Consider the following 26,131-nt stretch of genomic DNA (forward strand, 5'->3'; position numbering starts at 1 on the left):
AGGCCAACCAGTCCTTACATTAACCTCTTAATGCTGTGCACCATGCAAGGCAGCTGTTAGTACCATCTTTATAAGTCTTTCGTATGACTTTGCCAAGGTTAGAACCCACACCCTTAAGCATCCAAAGTAGATGCTCTAGCCACAAGGCCACTGGAGCATCCCAATCAGATAAGTACATATATAATAAATAAATATATACTTAAATGTGAAATATAGAAACTTAATGCCCAAAAAATATTCCTGTTTTTGTTTTCATTCCAGTGTATTTACATGTAAAAAAATATACCAATATTTTTTCATGTGAAAGTGCAAGATTTTCCATCACGCCAAGTGACACATAATTTTGTGTCTGCAGAAGTTATACCTGCTGCAACATACATGAGCACAGACATGGAGATTATTTTTTGCTGAAACAATTTGATTTGATGCCTTTTGTGTCTCTCTGAAGTTATTTTCCCTTACTTTCTTGACAACATTGATAAGCCTGATGTGATGCACTGCTGAATTGACTCATTTTATTTTCAGATAGGGTCAGATAGTATACAAACAGTCCACACAAAAAATGTAATTGACTGTGACAAATTAGGTCATCCAAATTCTGTCTCTTCCTTAACCCTGGTAGTGCGGAAGCCATATATTTATTGATGACATCACCTGGCTTTGTATGTGGGAACCATATATTTATGGTCAAACATCACCTAGCTCTGTGTGCGGTTACCATATTTTTATGGCACAGGACAGTGACGTCTACGGATGTCCAGTCTAGGCCAGTCATTAATCATGTGCTAATAATAGGAGGGAGATAGGATATGTAATTGCCTCGAAGATCATGGGTCTGCATCATTGTAACAGAACATCAATGAAATAAAACTTAAAACAGATTTTTTTGTGTGCAGAAAAGTAGTTGCAGTCTCTCAGCTGTCTCATTGCTAATTGCCGCCGATTACCCTATATATGTATGTTATAGTCCAAATTAAAATAAAATTTACAACTCACATCTCAGTGTTCATACTATTGCCTCACTTGGCTCTAAAGATCAAAGATCTTACTTGGCTTGGTAACACATTGGCATTTCTGAGCCGCTGTTTCGTACCATATATAGCAAAAAAATTGTTCACTACTCTATTGTATAGAGAGAAGACCCAAACTAATTGCTATGATAATATTGCTCTCCCTGATGATATTACGTTAAAATCATTCCGAAGTACTCACTAGAATGTTGCAAATTAAATATGTCTATTGGGTAGGCCATTGGACATTTGTACTCAAAATAGCTAAACATCAGGAGTATTAACATAAAATTTTAAAACAACTTGAATTGTAAAGAAAGTTATTCTAAAACTATATGTGCTCTCATATATTAAAGAAAGCAGTAATTATAAAAGCTATTACAGAAATCAAAGACATATCCCATAAAATTGATATGCATTCAGTTTGCATGTTTATAGATAGTAAACGAAAGTTGACATAAATAAGATTTAGTAGTGAAGCTGGTAAAAATAAAATTGTATGTAACATGAGTCAGGAAATAACCCTAAAAGTTGTTAACACCATGAATGAAATCCAAACTTCTTCAACAGTATTCTTTTAGTCTGAAAGAAAAATTTATGTTTCATTTTACATGATGTGATGAAAAAATTGTCCACTGCAGTTGATGACAAACCTGCAGATTGATTTTTGTCAGTTATTACATTTGTCACATATATAGAGATATTTGCATTCATCGAATTTATTCTTGCAACCAACAGTAATTGCTTATAGAGATGTTTACATCAAAATCTGTAAGACCTCTGCCTTTCAACAATTTTCAAATGAGGGAACTAGTTTTCCACAAGTTGGACTTCATTGCATAAACAGTATTCTCTGTACACTTAAACATGACTAATATAATTGTACTACATCATGATAATTAGTATTTTACCTTCATAATTAAAAGAGCTTGATAACATAGAGTTCTTTGAAAAATGAATGCTGTATTTAGTTGGATAAAAGTCTGCTAACAATATTATTTTAAAAAGTCTTTTAAACCTTTCAAACACTAACATTATTTTTGACTGCTATGGCAACCAAAGTAAATTTATAATTATTTATCATTTTCATTATGATTAGTATTTGTTCCTTATGAATGAACTATATAAGTGAATTGAATTATCTTTTATATGTAGAAACTTTGTAAGTAATAACTACATAAATATGCATCATCTAAATATTGTAGCGTACCGAAATGTAGCGACATGTTTGAAAGTAAAGTTTAAATTATCTGGCATGGGCCTAAAAGTAATGAACTGAGGATATGTAATATGTAGAAAACAACTAACTGCACATTCGGAACAACTATTATTGATGGAAAAGTTTACACTATATTAGAATTTTTTGGTCAAAAACATTACTTTTCCACCCTTTTTCTCTATTTGGTTGCTGTGGTAACCATGAACACCATCAATTTCACTGACATGTTATTAATAGCAATCTGTATGCATATATGCATCACTTTGTACAGTTTCACAGCAATCTGATTATAAATACTAGTTTTGTAGTTGTTATATGGATTTGGCCCAAAAAGTCTGTATTGTTCTGAAACAATTCAGCATACACAGACGGGGCAGTTAGAAACAAATCAGCACCGGTTTCAAAGGTCAAGCAAAACAACACAGCACTACCAAGGTTAATTTGGTGATATTTATCTAATCAGCTTTGATTCTTGAGCAAATCTGGTATATAATTTTAAAAATAATTCTCATCCTAAATAAATTCCAGATATATTTCATCTTGTGGTACCAAAAACAATATATTTGGACTCATGGCTTTGTTGCTCATTAAAATATCGTGTTTTTGGTACACAGAAAAAGATATATCTGGTATTAATGTTGAAATGAAAATATCTTCTATGTATATAACTGGTTAGGGAATAGTAGATATACATGTATCTAATACTGTTTATTTGAATCTGATGATGTTTTAAAACATATCATTAGTTGTAATTGTGTTTGTTTCAGAATTGGTCATGGTTTCCAGGGTGTTGTGAAGAGATGGGGCATGAAGGGAGGGCCAGCATCCCATGGTTGTACTAAGGCACACAGAAGAATGGGCAGTATGGGTGGTGGTGGGGTATGTAATTTATTTCCCCTTGTCCATTATTGTCGATTCTGATGACATTATTACTTTTTAACAGAATTTGTAAATACAGCATAAACTTTATTATTTTTACAAGAGCCAGTCTGTAACATCTCACTTCAATATTTTGAACCGAAGTAGCCTTTTCAGTCAAGGAACCATGGTTTTGCTATACACTGTGTCGGTGATTGGCTTGGAAGGATTTTAGTTCCACCAAGCATATGGCAAGATGTCAATTTCAAAATTGTTAGAACCACTCACATCATTGGATGGAATGCAGGTTCCATGAAATATATGGCAAGATGTAAGTTTCAGAATTGCTACAACCACTGACATCATTGGAAGGAATGCTGTTCCACCAAGCATAGGGCAAGATGTCAATTTCAAAATTGTTAGAACCATTCACATCATTAGAAGGAATGCAGGTTCCGTGAAATATATGGCGAAATGTCAGTTTCAAAATTCTTACAACCACGGACATCATTGGAAGGACTGCAGTTCCACCGAGCATATGGCAAGATGTCAATTTCAAACTTGTTAGAACCACTGACAACATTGGAAGGAATGCAATTCACCAAGCATATGGCATGATATCAATTTAAAATTGTTAGAACCACTGACATCATTCAGAAACAGTTGTACCCCTGGAATAATGAAAGGCTTCTGTGTAGTAGAGAACATTTTATTCCTGTTGGGTTATTGGTTTACAAATACAGTGGTCCCCCTCATGAATGCCCCCCTGACCAGTGGCCATCCACTTTTTATGGCGAGAATCCCTTGGCACCAACAAGTTTGTGTTCAGAAGTACCCTTCAAAAAAGGCTACCCTTCTAACATGACCAGTGACCAACATATTGGTGCACAAAGGTAAAATTTACCCCTAACAAGTGGACACATTTTATTGTTAATGTGTGTCCAGAACCAATATTTAATTACAGAAAGGTAAATCTACTTACTGTCTTTCCTAATGTCTGTTTCGGGGTGTCAGATTTTTGTTACTGAAAGAAGTGTTAGCGAAAGTACTTGTACCACTAAGGTTATTATTATATCATTAAGGATGACATTTGCAGAAAATGGGGTCAGCAAAATTTTGATAGAGCTTTTGACTTCACACAGCACACTTTGTTTTTAAATTGATGATTACAGCTGGAATTAATTGATAAGATCATAACATGGTCAGATAGGAATGAGGTTAGCAATGTTTTGATAGAGCTTTGGGCTTCACACAGTGATTTTTTTTTAATTGATGATTACAACCGATGTTATTGTCATGAACATGGTCAGATAGGCTAAAAATAGATTTGTGGATTAATACACACACACACACACACACACACACACACACACGCAGAGTTAACCTCAAACAAAACAGGTACCAGACAAGGACCAAAAGATCACATGACACTACAACTGTATATGCATCACTTCTTTTATAACAAGATTTTTCGTTTCATCTGCAAAATTAAATTGCGGTACTGTACAATTAGCAACATAGGAATAAATCATTATGAAACTTTAACATGTCATCACGTAAATGAAGAAATAATACTTTAGTACGAAAAGTTATTCAGCTTGAGCACAAGGGGGAGAGTTCACTTGCCAAAATTTTTTATGTTGGGAAGACTCAACAAGATCATTAAAGATAAGGAGAATATTCTTTAGCAGTAGGAAAATGGAGTAAACGGAAAGAATTATTTTAAATATGAAACAACGTATGTACCAAGATATAAATAACGTTTTTCAATGAGGTTTTTTACTGCGCATGCCGACAGTACCCCATTCAACATTTCACGCCTAAGAATAAGAACTATTACTTTATGTTACCTTGAAATAAATCTGTTTATAAGACAAGAAGAAAATTTTAACAATTAATGCTACTTTTAAATGAAGATGTTTACTTATTTAAGTTATATGTAGCTTTCATATATATATATATATATATATATATATATATATATATATATACACATCTCACAAATATAGTCCCTCTCTGGAAAGGCCACCCATCTTATAAGGCCACTTTCCTGGTGCAGAAGGGGATGCTGTATTAGAGGAGGACCATTGTATTAATTTTATTATTTAGTCATTCACTCTTTTATTCATATCCCTATGGCAAAGATAGCAGTCCTCATAAGGAACATGAATAAGTTTAGTAGTGATAGGTACAATCACCTTATACACTATCATTTCTGCACAATTTTCATGTGGATATTTTGTTTTGATTGAAATTTTTAAATTTGAATTTTAAATAAAACTGAATTAGATCAGTTTAGATAATATTTGATTATTGCCCTAATTTAATGAAAAAGAAAATTGTTAAGTATCCTCTACTATTGGCCATTTACACTATTCATTTTATTATGCAGTAAATAGGTGCTTAGTTGACACTGTTGTTGGGCCATTTACACTGTTGATTTTATTATTCAGTAAATAAGTACTTGGTTGACACTTGGTTGTTGGGCCATGTACACTATTGATTTTATTATGCAGTATATAGTTACTTGGTTGATACTTTGTTGTTGGACCATGTACACTGTTGATTTTATTATGCAGTAAATAGGTACTTGGTTGACACTTTGTTGTTGGGCCATGTACACTATTTTATTATGCAGTAAATATGTACTTGGTTAACACTTGGTTGTTGGGCCATGTACACTATTGATTTTATTATGCAGTAAATAGGTACTTGGTTGTTGTGCCATGTACAATATTAATTTTATTATGCAGTATATAGGTACTTGGTTGACACTTTGTTGTTGGGCCATGTACACTGTTTTATTATGCAGTAAATATGTACTTGGTTGACACTTTGTTGTTGGGCCACATATACTATTGATTTTATTATTCAGTAAATAGGTACCTGGTTGACACATGGTTTTTGGGCCATGTACACTATTGATTTTATTGTTCAGTAAACAGGTACTTGGTTGTCAGTTGGTTGTTGGGCCATCTACACTGTTGATTTTATTATTCAGTAAATTGGTACCTAGTTGACACTTTGTTGTTGACCCATTCCAGCCAAAGGCCTTGTTCTCATTCTGTCTTAGAATGATTTTTCTGATTGTTATACAGTCACAATTTCAGAATCAGAATTCTTGATTGTTCAGGATTATCCATATAAAAGAATATGTGTGGTTATAGTTACATTGTAAAAATCAAATTTGGGTAGGTAGGTCAGTTAAAACTGGGGGTTTTTATGGTGGGTGGGTGGGGGGGGTCCAGTTGGAATTAAATATAGCATAAACTAGAAAATAAGCATCATTCACATCCTGAATTTAACTTGAATGTAGTTAAACTGCTTTGTTAATATTTTTCTCCCAATATTAAGTTTTTTTTTCTTCTTTAGGTTCACCCCTCCCCCAGTGTAAGGTCAGCAATAAAAAAAATAGGGTTGATTGGCTTATCAGAAGCACGCATACATTTTTATTTGGCCTTAGCAGTTGAGAGTATAAACAATTGCTGGAGTATGCACTATGCATAGAAGACACAGGTATCTAGACCTGATATGTACTATGCATAGAAGACAGTGAGGTATCTAGACCTGATATGCACTAAGCATAGAAGACACAGGTATCTAGACCTGATATGCACAAAGCATAGAAGACAGTGAGGTATCTAGACCTGATATGCACTATGCATAGAAGACACAGGTATCTAGACCTGATATGCACTATGCATAGAAGACAGAGGTATCTAGACCCGATATGCACTATGCATAGAAGACACTGTGAGGTATCTAGACCCAGTATGCACTGTGCATAGACGACACAGGTATCTAAACCTGATATGTACTATGCATAGAAGACAGTGAGGTGTCTAGACCTGATATACACTATGCATAGAAGACAATGAGGTATCTAGACCTGATATACACTATGCATAGAAGACACAGGTATCTAGACCTGACATGCACTATGCATAGAAGACACAGGTATCTAGACCTGATATGAACTATACATAGAAGATAGTGAGGTATCTAGACCTGATATACACTATGCATAGAAGACACAGGTATCTAGACCTGACATGCACTATGCATAGAAGACAGGTATCTAGACCTGATATACACTATGCATAGAAGACACAGGTATCTAGACCTGATATGCACTATGCATAGAAGACAGTAAGGTATCTAAACCTGGGAAATCATGTTTTTTCATTAGAACAAAATTTTACAATCCTTTTTCTCAACCAGTAAATTTGATTAGAAAGAGGTAAAATTGTTAGAGTTCCTGAATTAAGATAGTAATAAACTCTAAAACTTAATTCATAAAAGAGAGGATTTCATGCCTTCCCAGAAGGGCCAGGCCAAAACATAATTTGTTCATTGTCATGACTTGCTTTGAAACTTCAACAATTTTTGTTTCTTGTTAAGTCATATTTAAGATTGTCTTTTTTCTAGGCTAAATCTAGTGTGTGGAAAGGAAAAAGGATGCCTGGTCACATGGGAATGGATTGGAGAATTATCAAGGGTCTAAAGGTGAGAAAACAGTGGTGTGAAATATTGTACACTTCTAAAGGTAGTAGTACTAGTAGTTATCCTAAGGTAATATGATTTGGTTATGGAGAAGATTTGATTAAGAAATATTTTAATTGGAAAAATTGGTTTCTACACTTAGGATGTCAAATATTTGTATTGGGGCATATAATGTTTCCCATGTTTGCCTCTTACATTTTGTCCTGTCATAGATGTCACAAATTTCCTTTCCTTGCAATAACCAGTTAAGAGATTCAGAGATTGAAACCAAATTTAGTTTGAGGCTTTACATTAAAAGTCCAGGTCATTTGATTTTCTCCATTATGTGACTAAATTGTACAGAGTTAAGGCCCATATCTGACTTCAAATTTCGCCCCATTAAATTAAATATTTTGTCTGGCATCAACATTGTGTATAAACACATTTCTAGTTTGATTTGGACCTTGATATAATAACTTTTATCACTTGTGAGTTTCCTCTGAGGTAGATAATGGAATGATGATAAACCGATTTCATAATGGGGGGGGTCATGTTCAGATGATGAAAGCAATGAAAATAATCACACATCTGATGACTACATTCAAATAGCTGATGGAAGTCAAACAGAAAGTGAAACTATAGACAAAGAATTGGATTCCAGAATGGCAGAACAAAAGAAGAAAAACATTACACCATCAAGAAATTACTTGACAGCTGACATTTTATAGAGACAAGTGATTGTAATGTTGGAGGGACACAAAAGTGTACTCGCAGACTTCTCCCAGGCTGTTATAGGGAGGTTGGGAATGTCACATATTATAAGAGTAATGTAGAAGCTGTTTATTTAGGGGTTTTCATGCAAATTTCATGTACAAAAGGCTGTGTTAGTATCTCATTTTGTTATGAAGTAGGCCTATTATGATCTCCCCATTGACCTATTTTTACAAATGATGGGAGCCAGTTGATTCCATTGCCTCAGACTGAACTAAAATATTTATGATGCAGTTTGTTTTTGGAACTTTCATTGGTTGAGCAGTGTTAAAGGAAAATCAAATGCTCTAATGTGATGCAAATTGATGGATAGCAATTTTAAATCTTTTAATTTAAACTTGTCACTGTATGATTTCAGATATGGCGAATCGACACAAAGTACAATGTTCTGTATGTGACAGGATATTCAGTGCCTGGGCCCACCCACTGCTATGTTCGGGTCTATGACACTGTTTTAAGGCACAGAAGAGAAGACCTTTTAGAGAATGGAAACCCACCACCGATGCCAACATTTTATCCTGAGGATGGCAAAGAACCCATACCCGAGGAATACTTAGATGATGAACTATTTAATTTTAGCAGTGAATCGATATCATACGCCACAGAAAAGTAGACTGAGTGCATATCAAGGAAATGTTTGTCATGTAACAATGAAAAGAAATTCATGTGGATTAAACTGATTGACTTTTCTATTTTCCTCTCTACCAGACTGTCTATTATTGACTGCACTAATCGAAACTGGGTGACTTTTCTATCTTCCTCTCCATCAGTCTGTCTATTGTTGGCTACACAATTCATGATTACCAGTAAGCACCTTCTGTCTTTATTAAAACAAGTCCTTCAAATTAAGTGAACTCCATTTAATGAATACCATTTATATTTGACCTATGAAAGTCAGTATACACCAGTTATCTTTGACACAAGTGATTCATTATACACCCATTATCTTTGACACAAGTGATTCATTATACACCCATTATCTTTGACACAAGTGATTCATTATACACCCATTATCTTTGACGTAAGTAAGTCATTGTACACCCATTATCTTTGATCCAAGTCATTATACACCAATTATCTTTGACACAAGTTATTATACACCAATTATCTTTGACCTATGTAAGTCATTATCCACCAATTATCTTTGACCTATGTAAGTCATTATCCACCAATTGTCGTATAATTACTTAGGTCTACGACAATTGGTGTATAATGACTTGGGTCTAAGTCATTGTACACCTATTATCTTGATGATATGATCCCAGTCAGCTGAAAATACCAACAATAATCACTGAAAGTGACGTCCTTTATTTCAGTGCTCAAAATCTCTTTCAGTGCAAGATGCTTACAGAATGCTGTTAATACAAGGATACAATTTATTAACATAAAGATACTTACTCAACTATTCAATTTATCAACAGACAAACAATAACTGGAAGATTTGTTTTAGACATGTCCTTCAGATATCAGTAAATATGAATAAAAAGTCTTATCAGAGACAACAATAAAAGATCCATTACTTAACAATAGACAAAGTCACAACCATTTCATTTTACATCCACTCTGTTCCAGACTTAAAAGCACTGCAATATTCAAATGTAGCAATGTCATTTCAAATTGCACAGTAAATTTTAAAAAATTTACCACCATAAAAAACACATGGAGTTTCCTGGAAGCGTACTATGAAGTACATACAGTTACATGCAAGCCCTATGTTTAACAGTCCTCTATCTAGATACCAGATTTTGTGTGTGCAAAAACTACATTCTTTCTTTCAGTCACTGTGACCTTCAACCCCAAAACTGATAAGGGTCTTCCCTGCCTCAAGTGTAAGCTGTTATGCAGAGCTAAGTTTATTGTCAGGAAACCATTTTTTTCTTCTTTCAGTCACGGAGATCTTGACTCTGAAATCAGTAGGGTTCTTCCTTACTCCAAGTGCAAGGTATCCATAAAGCTTTGAAAGTGTAGATGGTGAAGAACTTGAGTTATTGTGCAGAAATCATTTTTTTCTTTCTTTCGGCCTTGACCTTTGACCCTGAAATTGATAACATTCTTCCTCATCCCAAGGGCAATCCATCCACAAAGTTTAGTAACTGTTGCTACTGGTCAACTCAAATTATTGTGTGGAAATGAAATTGGTAATGGATGATGGACAGACATCACCATAACCTAGTGAGCTCCACCTTTTGATAGGCATATACATCTGGATCACAATGGACCGACTGGGTTGAATTCAGATGTAAGAAATTACATTGAGCATGGTCATCATTTTTCAAGTTCAATATTTTTTTTGGGAAGAAATGCATTTTCAAAATAATGGGATGCAACAATATAAGATTCCAATTGGTCCGACAATAGAATGTTTAAAAATGACAATTTATAGCAGAACTTTACATAATAATAATTATTACATATGGTTAACATACAGGATTATCTCCAATAAAGCTTGTATTTTATTTGGATTTTTTTTTCTTTCTTTCTTCAAACATTTACTATTTTTTTGTGAGATTTGCTGACATCATCAAAATACACTATTTCAACAGAAACATTAATGTATACAGTTCCAAAGGAACTAAAAGTATTTGATGTTATTAAACAAGTGAACATATTGCACCCTATCCATACAAGTGGCATACAAAAAAAATCACAAGACATTTTAAGGTTCAATGAGTACTCGGTTGATAACTGACAATAATATAAAAGTGAATCTGATATAATAAAACCGAGGCAAACATAAACGAGGACAAAAGTTGATAAAATACAAAACAATGTCTAACCTTCTATTAGTGGAATTATGATCATGTGACCGCCAGCAGAACATGGTTCAAACTCGCTCTTATTGATGGAATTATGATCATCTGACCACCAGCAGAACCCGGTTCAAACTCACACCTATTGATGGAATTCCAATCAAGTGACCACCAGCAGAACCCAGTTCAAACTCACTCCTATTGATGGAATTATGATCATGTGACCACCAGCAGAACAAGGTTCAGACTCCCTCATACTGGTGGAATTATGATCACATGACCACCACCAGAACACATTTCAGACTCCCCGATCAGCAGAAAATGACGAATATACAGTTACTATATTAAACTGGTCTATAAATGTCATGTTACTTTTATTTTATGCGATCTGCATGCAGATAAATAGCAATGGTAGATACAAAGAACAACTGCTTAAATGTAAAGGATGATGTTTTGAAAGGATTCAACAATACAGACTACAAAAAATACATGAAGAATGCAAGTGGTTGTAGTTGAAGCATATGGTGAGTATCTAGCTGTCAGTGGCCATTCACTGGATTTGGAAACTGCTGGGGGGGGTATTTGGTTGCATCCTCAGTAATTTTTTGGTTCAGTGTAGAACTGTACATGAAAATGACTAGTGTCATAGAGTCATGGACTGCTAAGTATTTAGAGTAAAAACTGAAAACAGATATCATACATTTCATTGTGATAAAGTTCTTGTACACTATGAAAACATGTTGCTTGTTGAGTTTGCAATAAAAACTATACACTCTTTCATAAGCACTAAATTATCTTGAATAACTTGAATGGACTTTTGATGAGGTCAGTATCGAGATTTATGGATCCAAGCAAAACTGGTATCAATCTCAGACTTCATCCTCACTATATACCACTTTTACTTGGTTCCATAAACACATATCAACTAAATCAAACATCCATATCACTTTTTTTTTTAGGTCCATAAAAACACCTATCAACTAAAAGGTCCTTATAACTTCTTACAAAAACAAATCAACTAAAATCAAAGGCATATAAATGTATAATATGACCTCGGTGCAATAATGTCATTGAAAAGCAAATAAATTACTGTCAAAAGCCATCGTTTTATCCAACATGTTCTACAAAGTGCGAAGAAAAAAAAAACGCTTTGATACATGACATCTGTAGATGACATCCCGTTTACATAAAGACACCTACTGAAAGCAACCTTTGGTCTAGAACTATACTTACATATTTACTTGTGCTACAGTTTCCATAGCAACATAAAATATACAAGATGTGGAAATGTCTAAGTATCAAATGGCCCTTCTATGCAACCTGCTTCCCAAGTGTACCAAGGTTGAATGAAATTACCTTGAATGGTTTCACAAGACTGTTTCAGATATGAAAATCTTTTAAGACAGATAGACATAGCAATAACTATATTCTCCCCCCTCCATATTACCTACTAGGGGTTAAAAAATGGCAATATTTTTAAAAATCAAAATGTTAAAGCTGAACCACTTTGCAACTTGAGTGTGGACAATTGCATCTTGTGACCTTTTCTGTATTAATGATCTTTACATCAGACCTTGCTACTTGACTACTGTATGTTAAGGCGTAAACCTAGATAAAATTTTATGAAAATAGTGGTATGGTTTAAGAAGAGTCAGCTAAGGTAAGGAAACATGTCACTGAATAATATTAGCACCAGTTTTGACACTGACCTCTGGGGATGTGTGACCTTGAGGTAGGGGGTTTGTAAATACATGAGACATTCAAGATACGTGACAAGTTAAAATAACTGTCAAGATTCATGACTAGTTAAAATAAGTTACATGATAAGTTAAAATGTTTTCAGGTTTTTGAGTTATACATGTACATGGACAGAGGTCACTCTTAGATTTTCCCTTGCCATGAGCCTAACCATGAGACATGTGACTTGGTTATAGAATGTGACAATCTGATGTTTCATGATACATAATATTAAAATTTCAGGAAAAAATCTAAAGTGGTTCGTATGATTTTCTCCATGCAAGGATTCAAGTCAGATATTTTTCCTTGCTGTGATCTTCATCACGAAGCAAGAGACATTGCAATGTTATGCAATACTCTGTCTATGCATTATAAATAACTGACTTGCATTTACTTAAAATATCTTCAATTTTTCTAATTAAATTCAGAACAAGGATATAGTTAGAATTACATTTTTCCTTTACATTACCTTAACAACAAGGCATAGGGTTTGGCTATGGTACACAACCCATTGTGTAGTCTGAATATATACTTGGGAAAAGTTTCATTTAGTCTCTTGTGTGGCTCGGGTAAGCAAATGTTAAACACAATAACATGACAAGTCAGACTTAAGAGGGTGAAAAGGTATAGGGGATTTCATGCATTGAGCATGGTACTGTATAAGAGAGCCATGCATTTAGCATGGTACTGTATAGGAGAGTTATGCATTTAGCATGGTACTATATAGGGTAGTTCATGCATTTAGCATGGTACTGTATAGGGGAATTCATTTAGCATGGTACTGTATTGGGGATTTCATGCATTTAGCATGGTACTGTATAGGAGATTTCATGCACAGAGCGTCATACTTCATGGGAGAGTTATGCATTTAGCATGGTACTGTATCGAAGAGTTCATGCATTTAGCATGGTACTGTACAGGGGATTTCATGCATTTAGCATGGTACTGTATAGGGTAGTTCATGCATTTAGCATGGTACTGTATTAGGGAGTTCATTAATTTAGCATGGTACTGTACAGGGGAGTTTGTGCATTTAGTATGGTACTGTATAGGGGGGTTCATGCATTTAGTATGGTACTATATGGGGAATTCATGCATTTACTATGGTACTGTATAGGGTTGTTCATGCATTTAGTATGGTACTGTATAGGGGAATTCATGCATTTAGCATGGTACTATATAGGAGAGTTCATGCATTTAGTATGATACTGTACTGATGAGTTTATTCATTTAGCATGTTACTGTACAAGGGAGTTCATGATTTAGTATGGTACTGTATAGAGGAGTTCATTCATTTAGCATGGTACTGTACAGGGGAGTTCATGCATTTAGCATTGTACTGTATAGGGAAATTTCATGAATTAGCATGGTACTGTAATGGGGAGTTCATGCATTTAGTATGGTACTGTATTGGGAATTCATGCATTTAGTATGGTACTGTATAGGGAAATTTCATGTATTTAGCATGGTACTGTATTGGAGTTCATTCATTTAGCATGGTACTATATTGGGGAATTCATTTAGCATGGTACTGTATAGAGGAGTTCATGCATTTAGTATGGTATTGTATATGGTTGTTTGTGCATTTAGTATGGTACTGTATGGGGAATTCATTTAGCTTGGTACTGTATTGGGGAATTCATTTAGCATGGTACTGTATTGGGGAATTCATGCATTTAGTATAGTACTGAATAGGGAAGTTCATGCATTTAGTATGATTCTGTATTGGGGACTTCATTCATTTAGCATGGTACTGTATAGGGGAGTTCATGCATTTAGCATGGTACTATATGGGGGAATTCATGCATTTAGCATGGTACTATTTAGGTGAATTTCATTCATTTACCATGGTACTGACTTGATATTCATTAATACCAATAAGTGAAAGATGTGCACTCCATTCCATCCTGTCCCAAAGTCGACGTGGCCTTAAAAGTAAATTTGCTGTTGAAAAGATGGTCTGCAAGTTATGGACTGATTCACTCTCAGCATCTCCTAAAACATACCTACCTGCAGAGAAGTGGAAAAGACTGAGACAAACATGAAGACATGTGGAAAGGACCAAGACAAGCATGCAGACAAGTGGAAAGGACTGAGACAAACATGCAGACAAGTGGAAAGGACTCAGACAAACATGTAGACAAGTAGAAAGGACCCAGACAATTAGGATAAACAGATTCCAAGTTGTGCTGATGCAGTGGACTCCTCGGTAACACCAGAACATAAAAATTGGTGAAGAATCCTGAATGCTATATTAATAATTAATTATAAAACATTTGTAAATTTTTTAAACGTTTATAAATAGGTGAATAGAAGCTCTGTTCATATGTACATATTTAAACACTGGAATATCACAACAATTTATCATCATGGATTGAAAATGACACGCACAGAATTATGTAATTTACAGACTGCCAGACAGAAGCACATGCAATTACACAACCATATAACGACCGACAGATAGAAGCACATACATCTACACAAACATATAGACAGACAGAAGCAACTGCATGTACACATAGAAAGACAGAAGTACATGTACACAACCATATAAAGACACAAAGATGCACATGTACACAAACATAAAGATGCACATGTACAGAGACAGAAGCACATACATGCACACAAACATACATTTTGTGAGAAACCCTACTGTGGACAGTTCACTCCCCTCAACATGCTATAAATCGTACAGAAGTCAATTAATATTTTCTGTCTAATTCTCATAGTAAGATACACAATTTGTATAAAAAGGAATGTACTGTACTCATTGTACTTTATGTACTCAATGTACCATATTCATTGTACTCAATGTACACACTACCATATTCATTGTACTTGATGTACTCAACATACTCTATTCATTGTACTTGATGTACTCAGTGTACTGTATTCATTATACTTAATGTACTCAATGTACCATATTCATTGCACTTAATGTACACACTACCATATTCATTGTACCTGATGTACTCAACATACTCTATTCATTGTACTTGATGTACTCAGTGTATTGTATTCATTATACTTAATGTACTCAATGTACCATATTCATTGCACTTAATGTACACACTACCATATTCATTGTACTTGATGTACTCAACATACTCTATTCATTGTACTTGATGTACTCAGTGTATTGTATTCATTATACTTAATGTACTCAATGTACCATATTCATTGCACTTAATGTACACACTACCATATTCATTGTACCTGATGTACTAAATGTACCATATCCATTGTACTTGATGTACTCAAATGTACCGTATTCATTGTTCACACTACTATATTCTTTATACTTGCTACTGTATTTATTGTAATCAATATACTTTTGTCCAACTTGATATATTGGGGAGTACAAATTTACAGATACAGGAATGTTATGAGCAAATCAACTGTTTAACATCCCAAACTCTGGTATAAAAATGTGTCACTCTAATGCACACAACTAATTAGTATATATTCTTATACAATAATGATTATGCACTCGTGTTAAATGTCAGATCTTGTTGCTGCTATTATTCACAACTTGTACAACACGTTAAGAATTTGTACCAATGAAACACTGAGTGCCACATAAAGGCTGCTTTGTACTACATCCCAAGTTCACACATTTTTCAAGGTGTCTTGTATGTACAAGGAGTATCTGAAAAGGGAAAAACTTGAATGCCATTCAACAGACAAAATGATATTCTATAAAATAATCTGCACCTGTATATGCAGCATCCTGGCAGATACATGCATGTGATGTAACACAGGTATATGACTGTGAAGGAGAATAATTAAGTTATGAAGCATATTGTAAAATCAGAGGGTACTTTCCAACTGATATCAAGGCTGACTGCGATCAAGTTTACTGATGTTAATTCAGTCATATCCTATACTTTTTCTGGTGATTTCATCTTTTTAATATTTACAGATGTAATTTGGTCATATCTGACACTTTTTTGGTGGTTTCATCTTTTTAATATTTACAGATGTAATTTGGTCATATCCTATACTTTTTTGGTGGTTTCATCTTTTTAATATTTACATACGTAATTTGGTCATATCCTATACTTTTTCTGGTGGTTTCATCTTTTTAATATTTACAGATGTAATTTGGTCATATCCTATACTTTTTCTGGTGGTTTCATCTTTTTAAAGATGGTTGCAAATCCAAGGAAGATGATCATCCAAGTTCTGGAAGACTGTTGTCTGTGATTGATCAGTGGAAAGAAACAAGATGCCTGATACACAGTGGAATATATTTCTATCATCACAGACATTAATTTATACACTGAAGAATCATTTGAAGCTCAAAATGTTTGTGCAAGACTTGTCACACATTTCAATGGACATTTTTTTACCTTGCCAAAAGTTGTGGAACACTACCAAATATACCTGTTTATACACAAGTACTTGAGATATCCATCCACTCCATGACAACACATTCATATGGTATCCACTCCACGACAACATACACAAGAGGTATCTATCCACTTCTTGACAACACAAACGTGAGGTATCTATCAACTCAATGGCAACATGTACATGAAGTATCCACACACTCCATGACAACAAATCAGTGCATAAATCAAGACAGACTTCCTGAAGGAGCACAGCATAAAAAAATTGGACAAATCCTCCAGACACCTCTGATTTAGCGCCAAGTGATTATTGGCTAAATCCTGTCATTAAAGATTCACTGAAGGGCTGATGATTTAAAAGCTGTCATGATGTTGGAAGTACATTGTTTCAGTGCAAGAGCAACATACAACAATGAGAACAAAAAATGGCATTTAATAATTGGATAATCCGGCTGAGAAAGTGTATAAAGGTGCTTGGGGTTACTTTGAGTGGATGGACTGATGTACTGTTCGCTAATAAAAAAAGTTTGTTGTACAATACATTATTATTCAATACTTTGTAAATAACCCTCCTACACGTGCACACAAACACAACAGATATGCAAATAAGCATGCAAAAAATATATAAATATTGGTAAGACTGGATAAAAATGTATGTTGTCACTGAAGCTATTATGTCAAAATTGACAGTAATCCAAATATTTACAATAAATTAGACCCATTCCACAACTTCCTGGCTATTGTACCTTGTCCTATTTGTCACAAGATTTTACATAATCACTGTATGATAAATCTGATGTACTTGATTATATAATAAGCAACTTAATAATACTGTTCATGGAGCAATAATGAAGACGTCATATCCCCTAAAAAGTCGGTGAATCTTTCACACAGCAGTGGCTTATTTAAGATTTTAGAACAATTTTTAAAACTGCAAATGCATTTTTTAAAAATCAAATGCCCATAGCATATGATACAAGGATATAAATTAGACTAGTACATTTTGAGGTTTAAGTATAGATATACACAAAGTTAATTGCCCTAGGGCTACACATAGTTAATTGCCCTAAGGCTACGCATAGTTAATTGCCCTAAGGCTCATGATTATACTGCCCTATTAAATGTCAAAATTGCCCAAAAATGATAAATAAAGATAACAGATTTAAAAATAGTGTGTATTTTTCATCTCCACTTGTACATGCATGTTGCAAATAAAAAACTACTTATAATAAAGATAAATGACATCCCATTGTGTGTATTTTTCTTCTCCACTCATACATGCATACTGCAACCAAGTATTGATATAGAAAAGTATGAATCAAACTGCAATAATTTATAATGTGAGATTGAGATTCCTGGAATCAAAGAGCTGAAATATTTCATCACTAATGTAATTTATTATACATGTACATTTATGTTCTAGAAGTCCTAGTATTTTAGGATCACAAACTTGTAAAGATTTTAATAACTGGATATGGAGCAATAATGAAGACTCTATTAATTGGATATGGGGCAGTAATTAATATGAATAAGGGTTGCGTAGCATATTAATGAGTTATTGGTAAGATGTGTTTTGTATTTCCAATGTGAAAGATACTTCTGAAAATATAATATAATGTACTTTATTTGTTTAAATTTGAGGTTTGTTAAAACTGAAATTATTTACAGAACAATCTCATCTCTTTACTGAGATGCTGTCATCAAAAACACAATGTCATGTAACTGATGGACATAATAAAGTTTGAATTACCTGAAGTAATTCTTTCCATTTTAATGTCATATTTGATTATAACAGATATTAAATACAGCCAAATTACATGGAGTTCATAAAGTATGCTAATTTATTCATGTTCAGTCATAATCAAAAGTAAAAAACAGAATGCAAGCCTGTGGAAGTTTCACAACAAGCCTGTGGAAGTTTTACAACCTGTGGAAGTTTCACAACAAGCCTGAGGAAGGTTCACCACAAACCTGTGGAAGTTTCACAAAAACATGTAAGTTTCGCAACTTTTTCAGAATGAATTTCAATCCATCTTTAAAGAACTTGTCCACATTTAAGGCACTTCCAACATCTATCATTATTCTTTTGGGTGTGCAAAATACAATTTCCGTATTTGTTAATTAAAAAGATCTTTGCAAAAAAATATTTACATACATAAAATTCCAATGAATTTATTTCCCATTTTTGTTAAACAAATGTGTCAATAAATCTCCAGTTCAAATGTGTCAATAAATCTCCAGTTCAAATGTGTCAATAAATCTCTAGTTCAAATGTGTCAATAAATCTCCAGTTCAAATGTGTCAATAAATCTCTAGTTCAAATGTGTCAATAAATCTCCAGTTCAAATGTGTCAATAAATATCCAGTTCAAATGAAACATCTGATTTTTAAGCTTCATTTGCATAAGGACATATTTCAGAAGATGTTTCAAAACACATTATATCATGAATTATACCACTCTACAACCATGATCAGATAGTAAAAGATAAAGCTGCCATATCAATCGCATCATGATTTGAATACAATCCCAACACTTACATACCAGTTTCTTGAAAGAATGGAGCCATCCACAAACTTTGGTAATGGCAGATGGCTGAGAACTGAAAAGTTAACAAAGCTTGGGACAGGTCTATGTTGTAGAAATAAAGCTACTGTGCAGAAACCATTTTTGTTCTGTCAATCTGACCTTTGACCCCAAATCAGTATGTATCTTCTCTCCTCTGAGCATGAGACATCCACAAAGTTCGAATCAGGCAAGTGACACAGAACTAATGTTATGATACAGAAACCATTTGTATTCTTTTAATCAGTGTGGTTCTGACCTTTGAACTCTTGACTCTGAAATTAAAAGGTTTCTTCTTTAACTGATGTGCAAACCATCTAGGTACGATAACTGTTGATGGCAGAAAACTCAAGTTATTGTGTAGAAACCAATTTTCTTTCAGTTGCAGTGACCATGACCTGTTGGCCCCAAATGCTTCTTTCTTACCCCCAAAGGCAAAGTTGGGTAACTGTGAATGGTGGAAAACATGAATTATCATGTGGAAACGAAGCTTAATGGAAAAACAAGAAAATCATTTAAATATGATGGTGAACATTCTGAGTTCTCATGTGGTAACAAATTTTAACTCAAGACAGATGGACATCATTATAATATGGTACACATAGTAACTCGTTTGGTAATGAAACTTAACAATGAGACAGATGAACACCATTATAACATAATACATTCCATCTTATGGCAGACATATAAAAATCACTTCTTGTAAATTTTGTCCACAAAAACTCAGAGAGCACTGAAATTATTTCAGCTGTTTTATACATTACTGTGAAAAGGGAAAATGTATTTGATCTTTCAAAGCATAATATTCTTTATTTATTTGCCTCAAATCTTCACATAACTGTGTTTATGTATTCTTTGAAAATATATCACATAGCATTCTGCAAAATTGACTGACATAAAAAAGAAGCATAATAATTGCAAATATTGGAAGAATCTCATATTGGGCAACAATTTATACAATTCTCTAATACATGTACTACTCTACTCAGAAGACGCTAAATAGATTGTGGCATATCAAAATGTTCAAAAAAGTATCTTCAGTTCCATATCTAATGGAAAATTCTTGTGGGATTTTATATTTTAGAAATCATATAAAAATCAAATTTGAACTATTCTGTACAAATTTTAATGGTTAAAATAAAATTCTTTTATTCTACATGTAAATATTTAAATAAAAATAGAACAAAGAAATGAAGATATTACTGGCAGAGATATCTAAGTCCATGGGTCGTCATACAGGAAAGTAAGAATATTCTGACTTTAGCTTCTGCCTTTGTTCTAAAACTCGCTGAATGAACTTCCGTACTTCAGAGACAATAAAAACGGAAGATGTTAATCCAATCAAGAAGACAAAATCTGAAAAAAGTAGACAAGGTTTTAATTGTACAGAAATGTAGACAAATACAAGTTTTTAAATATACAGAAATGTAGATAAAGACAAGCTTTATTTATACAGAAATGTAGACCAATACAAGTTTTAAATATACAGAAATGTAGATAAAGACAAGTTTTATTTATACAGAAATGTAGACACAGACAAGTTTTATTTATACAGAAATGTAGACAAATACAAGTTTTAAATATATAGAAATGTAGATAAAGACAAGTTTTATTTATACAGAAATGTAGACAAATACAAGTTTTAAATATATAGAAATGTAGATAAAGACAAGTTTTATTTATACAGAAATGTAGACACAGACAAGTTTTATTTATACAGAAATGTAGACAAATACAAGTTTTAAATATATAGAAATGTAGATAAAGACAAGTTTTATTTATACAGAAATGTAGACACAGACAAGTTTTATTTATACAGAAATGTAGACACAGACAAGTTTTATTTATATAGAAATATAGACAAAGACATTGTTTTATTTATACAGAAATGTGGACAAATTTCAATTGTACAGAAATGTTAAAAACATTTGATGCATTAAGAAGGCTTTAATACTTGTACTGATAACAAATTAATGTAAAATAAACCGGAGGTGTTGGTGGAGTGGATTTTGCAGATTTTCATCCAAGACTGTTTTCTGACAACACAATTTCATACATGTAAACTTAAGATATATATCTACAAACAGTAGCAGTAACATTTGTGTAGATTTTGAATATTAGTCAACCAGGGATGCTCAGCCAGCCAGGAATGTGTCAGGCTTGATATTACCTAATTATGGGAGAACTGATGAAGGTATTGCCCTACCATAATACAATGGTCCGGTGATTATTGCCCCCTTACAGAGGTACATCACAAATTAATTGTCTGACATTGTGTCCCACCCATGACATGTTGATATTTTTTGCCACACTCTGGCTTACAGCTATACTGCACAGAAAACTGACTTTGAAGATATAGACTGTTTATAGTTATACTGCACAGACAGGCAGTTAACAATGAAATAATAGACTGCCTTACAGACAGTTGACCCAAGTCAAATTTTAAACTGACATACAGCAATGTTGCAGAGACAGTTGACAATGAAGTTACAGACTGGCTTGAAGACATACTGCAACCATTTCTTACAGGTGTCAACCCGCATCACAGAAGAGACGAACTGAACAAAATGTAAGGCAGAAAATAGAATATAACTATACAAAATAATTTAAAAAATTAAAAGAAATAAAATGCATCATTAAGTGGAAAATCTCTTCTATATACAGGTATGACTTACCTGATCCATTATATACAGGTTTGACTTATCTCATCCACTATATACAGGTTTGATTTACCTGATCTACTTTATATAGGTCTGACTTACCTGATCCACTATATATAGGTCTGACTTACCTGATCCACTATATATATACAGGTTTGATTTACCTGATCTACTATATACAGGTTTGATTTACCTAATCTACTATATATATATAGGCCTGACTTACCTGATCCACTATATATAGGTCTGACTTACCTGATCCACTATATATAGGTTTGACTTACCTGATCCACTATATACAGGTTTGATTTACCTGATCCACTATATATAGGTCTGACTTACCTGAGAGATGCAGAGCCTCAGTTTGAAAGACAGCTTGAAGAGGAGGGAAGTAAATAACTAGCAGTTGTCCTATAATAGACCCACCCACTGCAAACAGAAACATCTTGTTGGTGAAAAAACCAACTTGGAATATTGATTTGGTCTGAAAAATAAAAGTAATGACAATTATAATATCAAGAAAGTCCTGTAATCTTTCCTTGCCCTCATAATTAGTAACCACCACCATTCCATTTTGTCTTCATTATTACTAATCAACACCATTCCTGTTTGTCCTCAGTATTAGCAATCACAATTTCTTCTTGTCTTCATTGTTACAAATACCACCATTTCTCTTTGTCCTCATTATTACTGATCACCACCATTTCTCTTTGTCTTCATCATTACTGATCACCACCATTTCTCTGTTATCATTATTACTAATCACCACCATTCCTGTTTGTCCTCAGTATTACTAATCACCATTTCTCCTTGTCCTTATTATTACTAATCACAGCCATTCCTGTTTGTCCTCATTATTACTGATCACCACCATTCCTCCTTGTCCTCAGTATTACTAATCACCATTTCACAATGTCCTCCTTATTATTAATCACCACCATTCCTATTTATCCTCATTATTAGTAATCACCATTATACCTCCATTAACAAAATCACAATCACATACAACTCCACACCTGTATTATTACTAATCGTCAGTATTCCTCTTTGTCCTCATTATTACTAATCTGTATTATATCATCAATACTACAGGGTCATTAGCAGTATCAGCATCACATAAAATTCCTTCTCCATGTTTAAATTTTAGTGAATTATTATATCTTATTATTCCATTTTAATCCTGGGAGGCAAACAGAATTATATAGCCTTTTCAAATTAATTTTAAAAAATCAACCGAACTTTTACTCAATCTTGATGACAGACTGATGGATGAAAGAGCAGACTGTAACCACAATATCATCTTTTGCAGATAAGAGAAATGGGAGTAAAAATACTGTGTATTGAATAAATACCAAGAACTCATGAACAGAAATGATATAGTTTTATATGTCAGTGGGAATCAATATGCAATATTGCGTAGCAACTAAATACCATGATCTCACAGAAAGAAATTATATGAATGGTTTTGTATGTCGGGGGAATCGATATGCAGTATGGTGTAGTGACTAAATGCCAAGACCTCATGGTCACAAATGATATGAAATGTTTTGTATGTCAAGGGGAATCAATCTGCAATATTGTGTAGTGCCTAAATATGAAAGCCTCATGGTCAGAAATGATATGAATGGTTTTGTATGCAAGGATGAATCAATATGCAATACTGTGTAAAGTGGTCCCCCTCTTGAACGGCCCATCTGACTAGCGGCAACCTGCTTCTTACAGCTAGAATCCCTTGGCACCAACAAGTTTGTGTTCAAAAGTACCCCTCAAGAATGGCCACCCCTCTAACATGACCAGCATATTAGTACAAAAATGTAAAATGATGCCCTCACAAGCAGCCACTTTTTATTTCAAATGTGTCCAGAACGAATAAATAATTCATACTGTGACGTAAGGTAAGTAATCAGATTATCTCTACTGTCGATACATGTCTCCCAATGTCAGGTTTCCATTACTGAAAGAAGTGTTTACTAAAGTACATGTAACAGTAAGATTAATATGATATCATCATCTATAAAAGCTGACATTTACAGGAAATGGGCTCAACAGTGTTATGATAGAGTTTTGGGCTTCACACATCTGTCGAGTTCTTCTCTTTGATGATTACAACCTGACATCACTGTCAAGATCATAACATGGTCAGCATAGGCTAAATATAGATTTTGTGGATTAACACACAGAGACATTAACCTTGAACAAAACAGGTTACCAGACAAAGACCAAAAAATCCTGTGACAATACATTTATCGCTTCCTTTACAAAGAAGGCATTTTGTCAACTCTACAAAAGTTTCGTCTACATAATTAAAAAACATACAGTTAGCAACATCTGAATAAATCATTACATACATTAACATGTAATCACATAAACGGGGACATATTACTTTAGAATAAAGTCGGTTATTTACTCGACAACATCGGGTGGGGTGGGAAGGGGGGACTTGGTGAAAATTTATATGTAAAAAAGACTCGAATAAAACAATTTTATGCTGAAAAGACTCAAACAATGTCATTACCTATATGAAGATTATTCAGCAGCAGTGGGAAAATGGAGCAAATGGAAAGAGAATTATACATAGAAAGATTTAAATGACGTTTTTGGATGGCATTGCAATGTGCATGACAACAATAGCCACTCGCGTATCACACTTACACCAAAAATAAGAACTATTAATGTATATTCAGTTGAAATAAGTTATTATAAAAGAAGAACATTTTAATAGCTTTTAATAATTAATGTTACTGTTAAACGAAGATATTAAATGCATTGAAACATGTAGCTTTCTTACTATGCACATTACATATACTTCTCAAAAAATTTAGTCCCCCTCTGGAAAGACCACCCATTTTTTAAGGCCACTTTTCCCAATACATAAGGGGTGGCATAAAAGAGGGGGATCACTGTATTGACTCAATACCAAAACCTCATATAAATTAATAGCATGAATAATTTTGAATGAGATGGGGGGAATCATTATGCAATACTGCATACATTACCTTTCTTGCATTTATTTTATAAGTCCTGATATTTAAAAAATGTAAATATGAATGTAAAATACATCGATATAGAGTGTGGCTTTGGAACTCACCTGAGACCGACAACTAAGAGCATTGAACATATCAAAGAATACAAAGCAGGTGAAGGTCATTGTTGTATCTCTAGGGGTGATCTTGTTGTCACTCATCTGAAACAAGAAGTTTGTGTTATTTTACAAAACAGAGACACAATATTTGGATATGTGATGTGTCATTTTATAAACTGAATAACAATATCTGGAAATTCACTGCGTTATTTTACAAAACTGAATAACAATATTTGGATACCTACTGTTTTTCCAGCTTTTAATATTGCAGTATCACAAAAATATACAACAGTTATTGCTTTGCACTTGAATCTTCACATCCATATGCAATTTATTTTTATGCTCTTTGATGGAATGATTGTGATTTCAAGGCGAACATGAAGCACAATGAAAACTGCTGTTTTTCAATATTATGGTATTTCCATAGATTTACTACTGAAAATGCATTAGTATAATGTGCCTACAGACAGGGGAGGTACTTATAATGGTATCAAGGAATTTTCTTCTTGTGCAGTAAATAGATCGGAAAGCCAAGACAATTTTGGGGCCTTTCTGTGGGGACTGGATGACAGAGGTTGCAGGAAATAAGTCCCTAATAATATTAAAGCAATTAAGGTATTTTTACAATGTAATGATGTAAACAATTT

General features: G+C 33.7%; 2 protein-coding genes across 2 annotated transcripts in view; one reads left to right on the forward strand and one right to left on the reverse strand.

Annotated features, from left to right (window-relative positions):
- The window catches only part of LOC149782633 (large ribosomal subunit protein uL3m-like), a 44,376-nt gene extending 35,344 nt beyond the window's left edge, over nt 1-9,032 (forward strand). Inside the window, exons 7-9 of the mRNA XM_089934124.1 lie at nt 2,997-3,108; nt 7,516-7,593; nt 8,699-9,032. Coding sequence (XP_089790250.1) covers nt 2,997-3,108; nt 7,516-7,593; nt 8,699-8,953 — 445 coding nt within the window. The 3' untranslated portion in view covers nt 8,954-9,032. The remainder of the gene's footprint in view (nt 1-2,996; nt 3,109-7,515; nt 7,594-8,698) is intronic.
- Nucleotides 9,033-9,632: 600 nt separating this feature from the next.
- LOC149782634 (calcium-transporting ATPase type 2C member 1-like) overlaps nt 9,633-26,131 on the reverse strand; it is a 126,392-nt gene continuing 109,893 nt past the window's right edge. Inside the window, exons 21-23 of the mRNA XM_089934123.1 lie at nt 25,491-25,586; nt 22,745-22,886; nt 9,633-21,098 (exon numbers count right to left, since the gene is read on the reverse strand). Coding sequence (XP_089790249.1) covers nt 20,974-21,098; nt 22,745-22,886; nt 25,491-25,586 — 363 coding nt within the window. The 3' untranslated portion in view covers nt 9,633-20,973. The remainder of the gene's footprint in view (nt 21,099-22,744; nt 22,887-25,490; nt 25,587-26,131) is intronic.

The sequence above is a fragment of the Sinohyriopsis cumingii genome, chromosome 15 (assembly GCF_028554795.1).
Source record: "Sinohyriopsis cumingii isolate HCF-2022 chromosome 15, ASM2855479v2, whole genome shotgun sequence".
NCBI lineage: Eukaryota > Metazoa > Mollusca > Bivalvia > Unionida > Unionidae > Sinohyriopsis > Sinohyriopsis cumingii.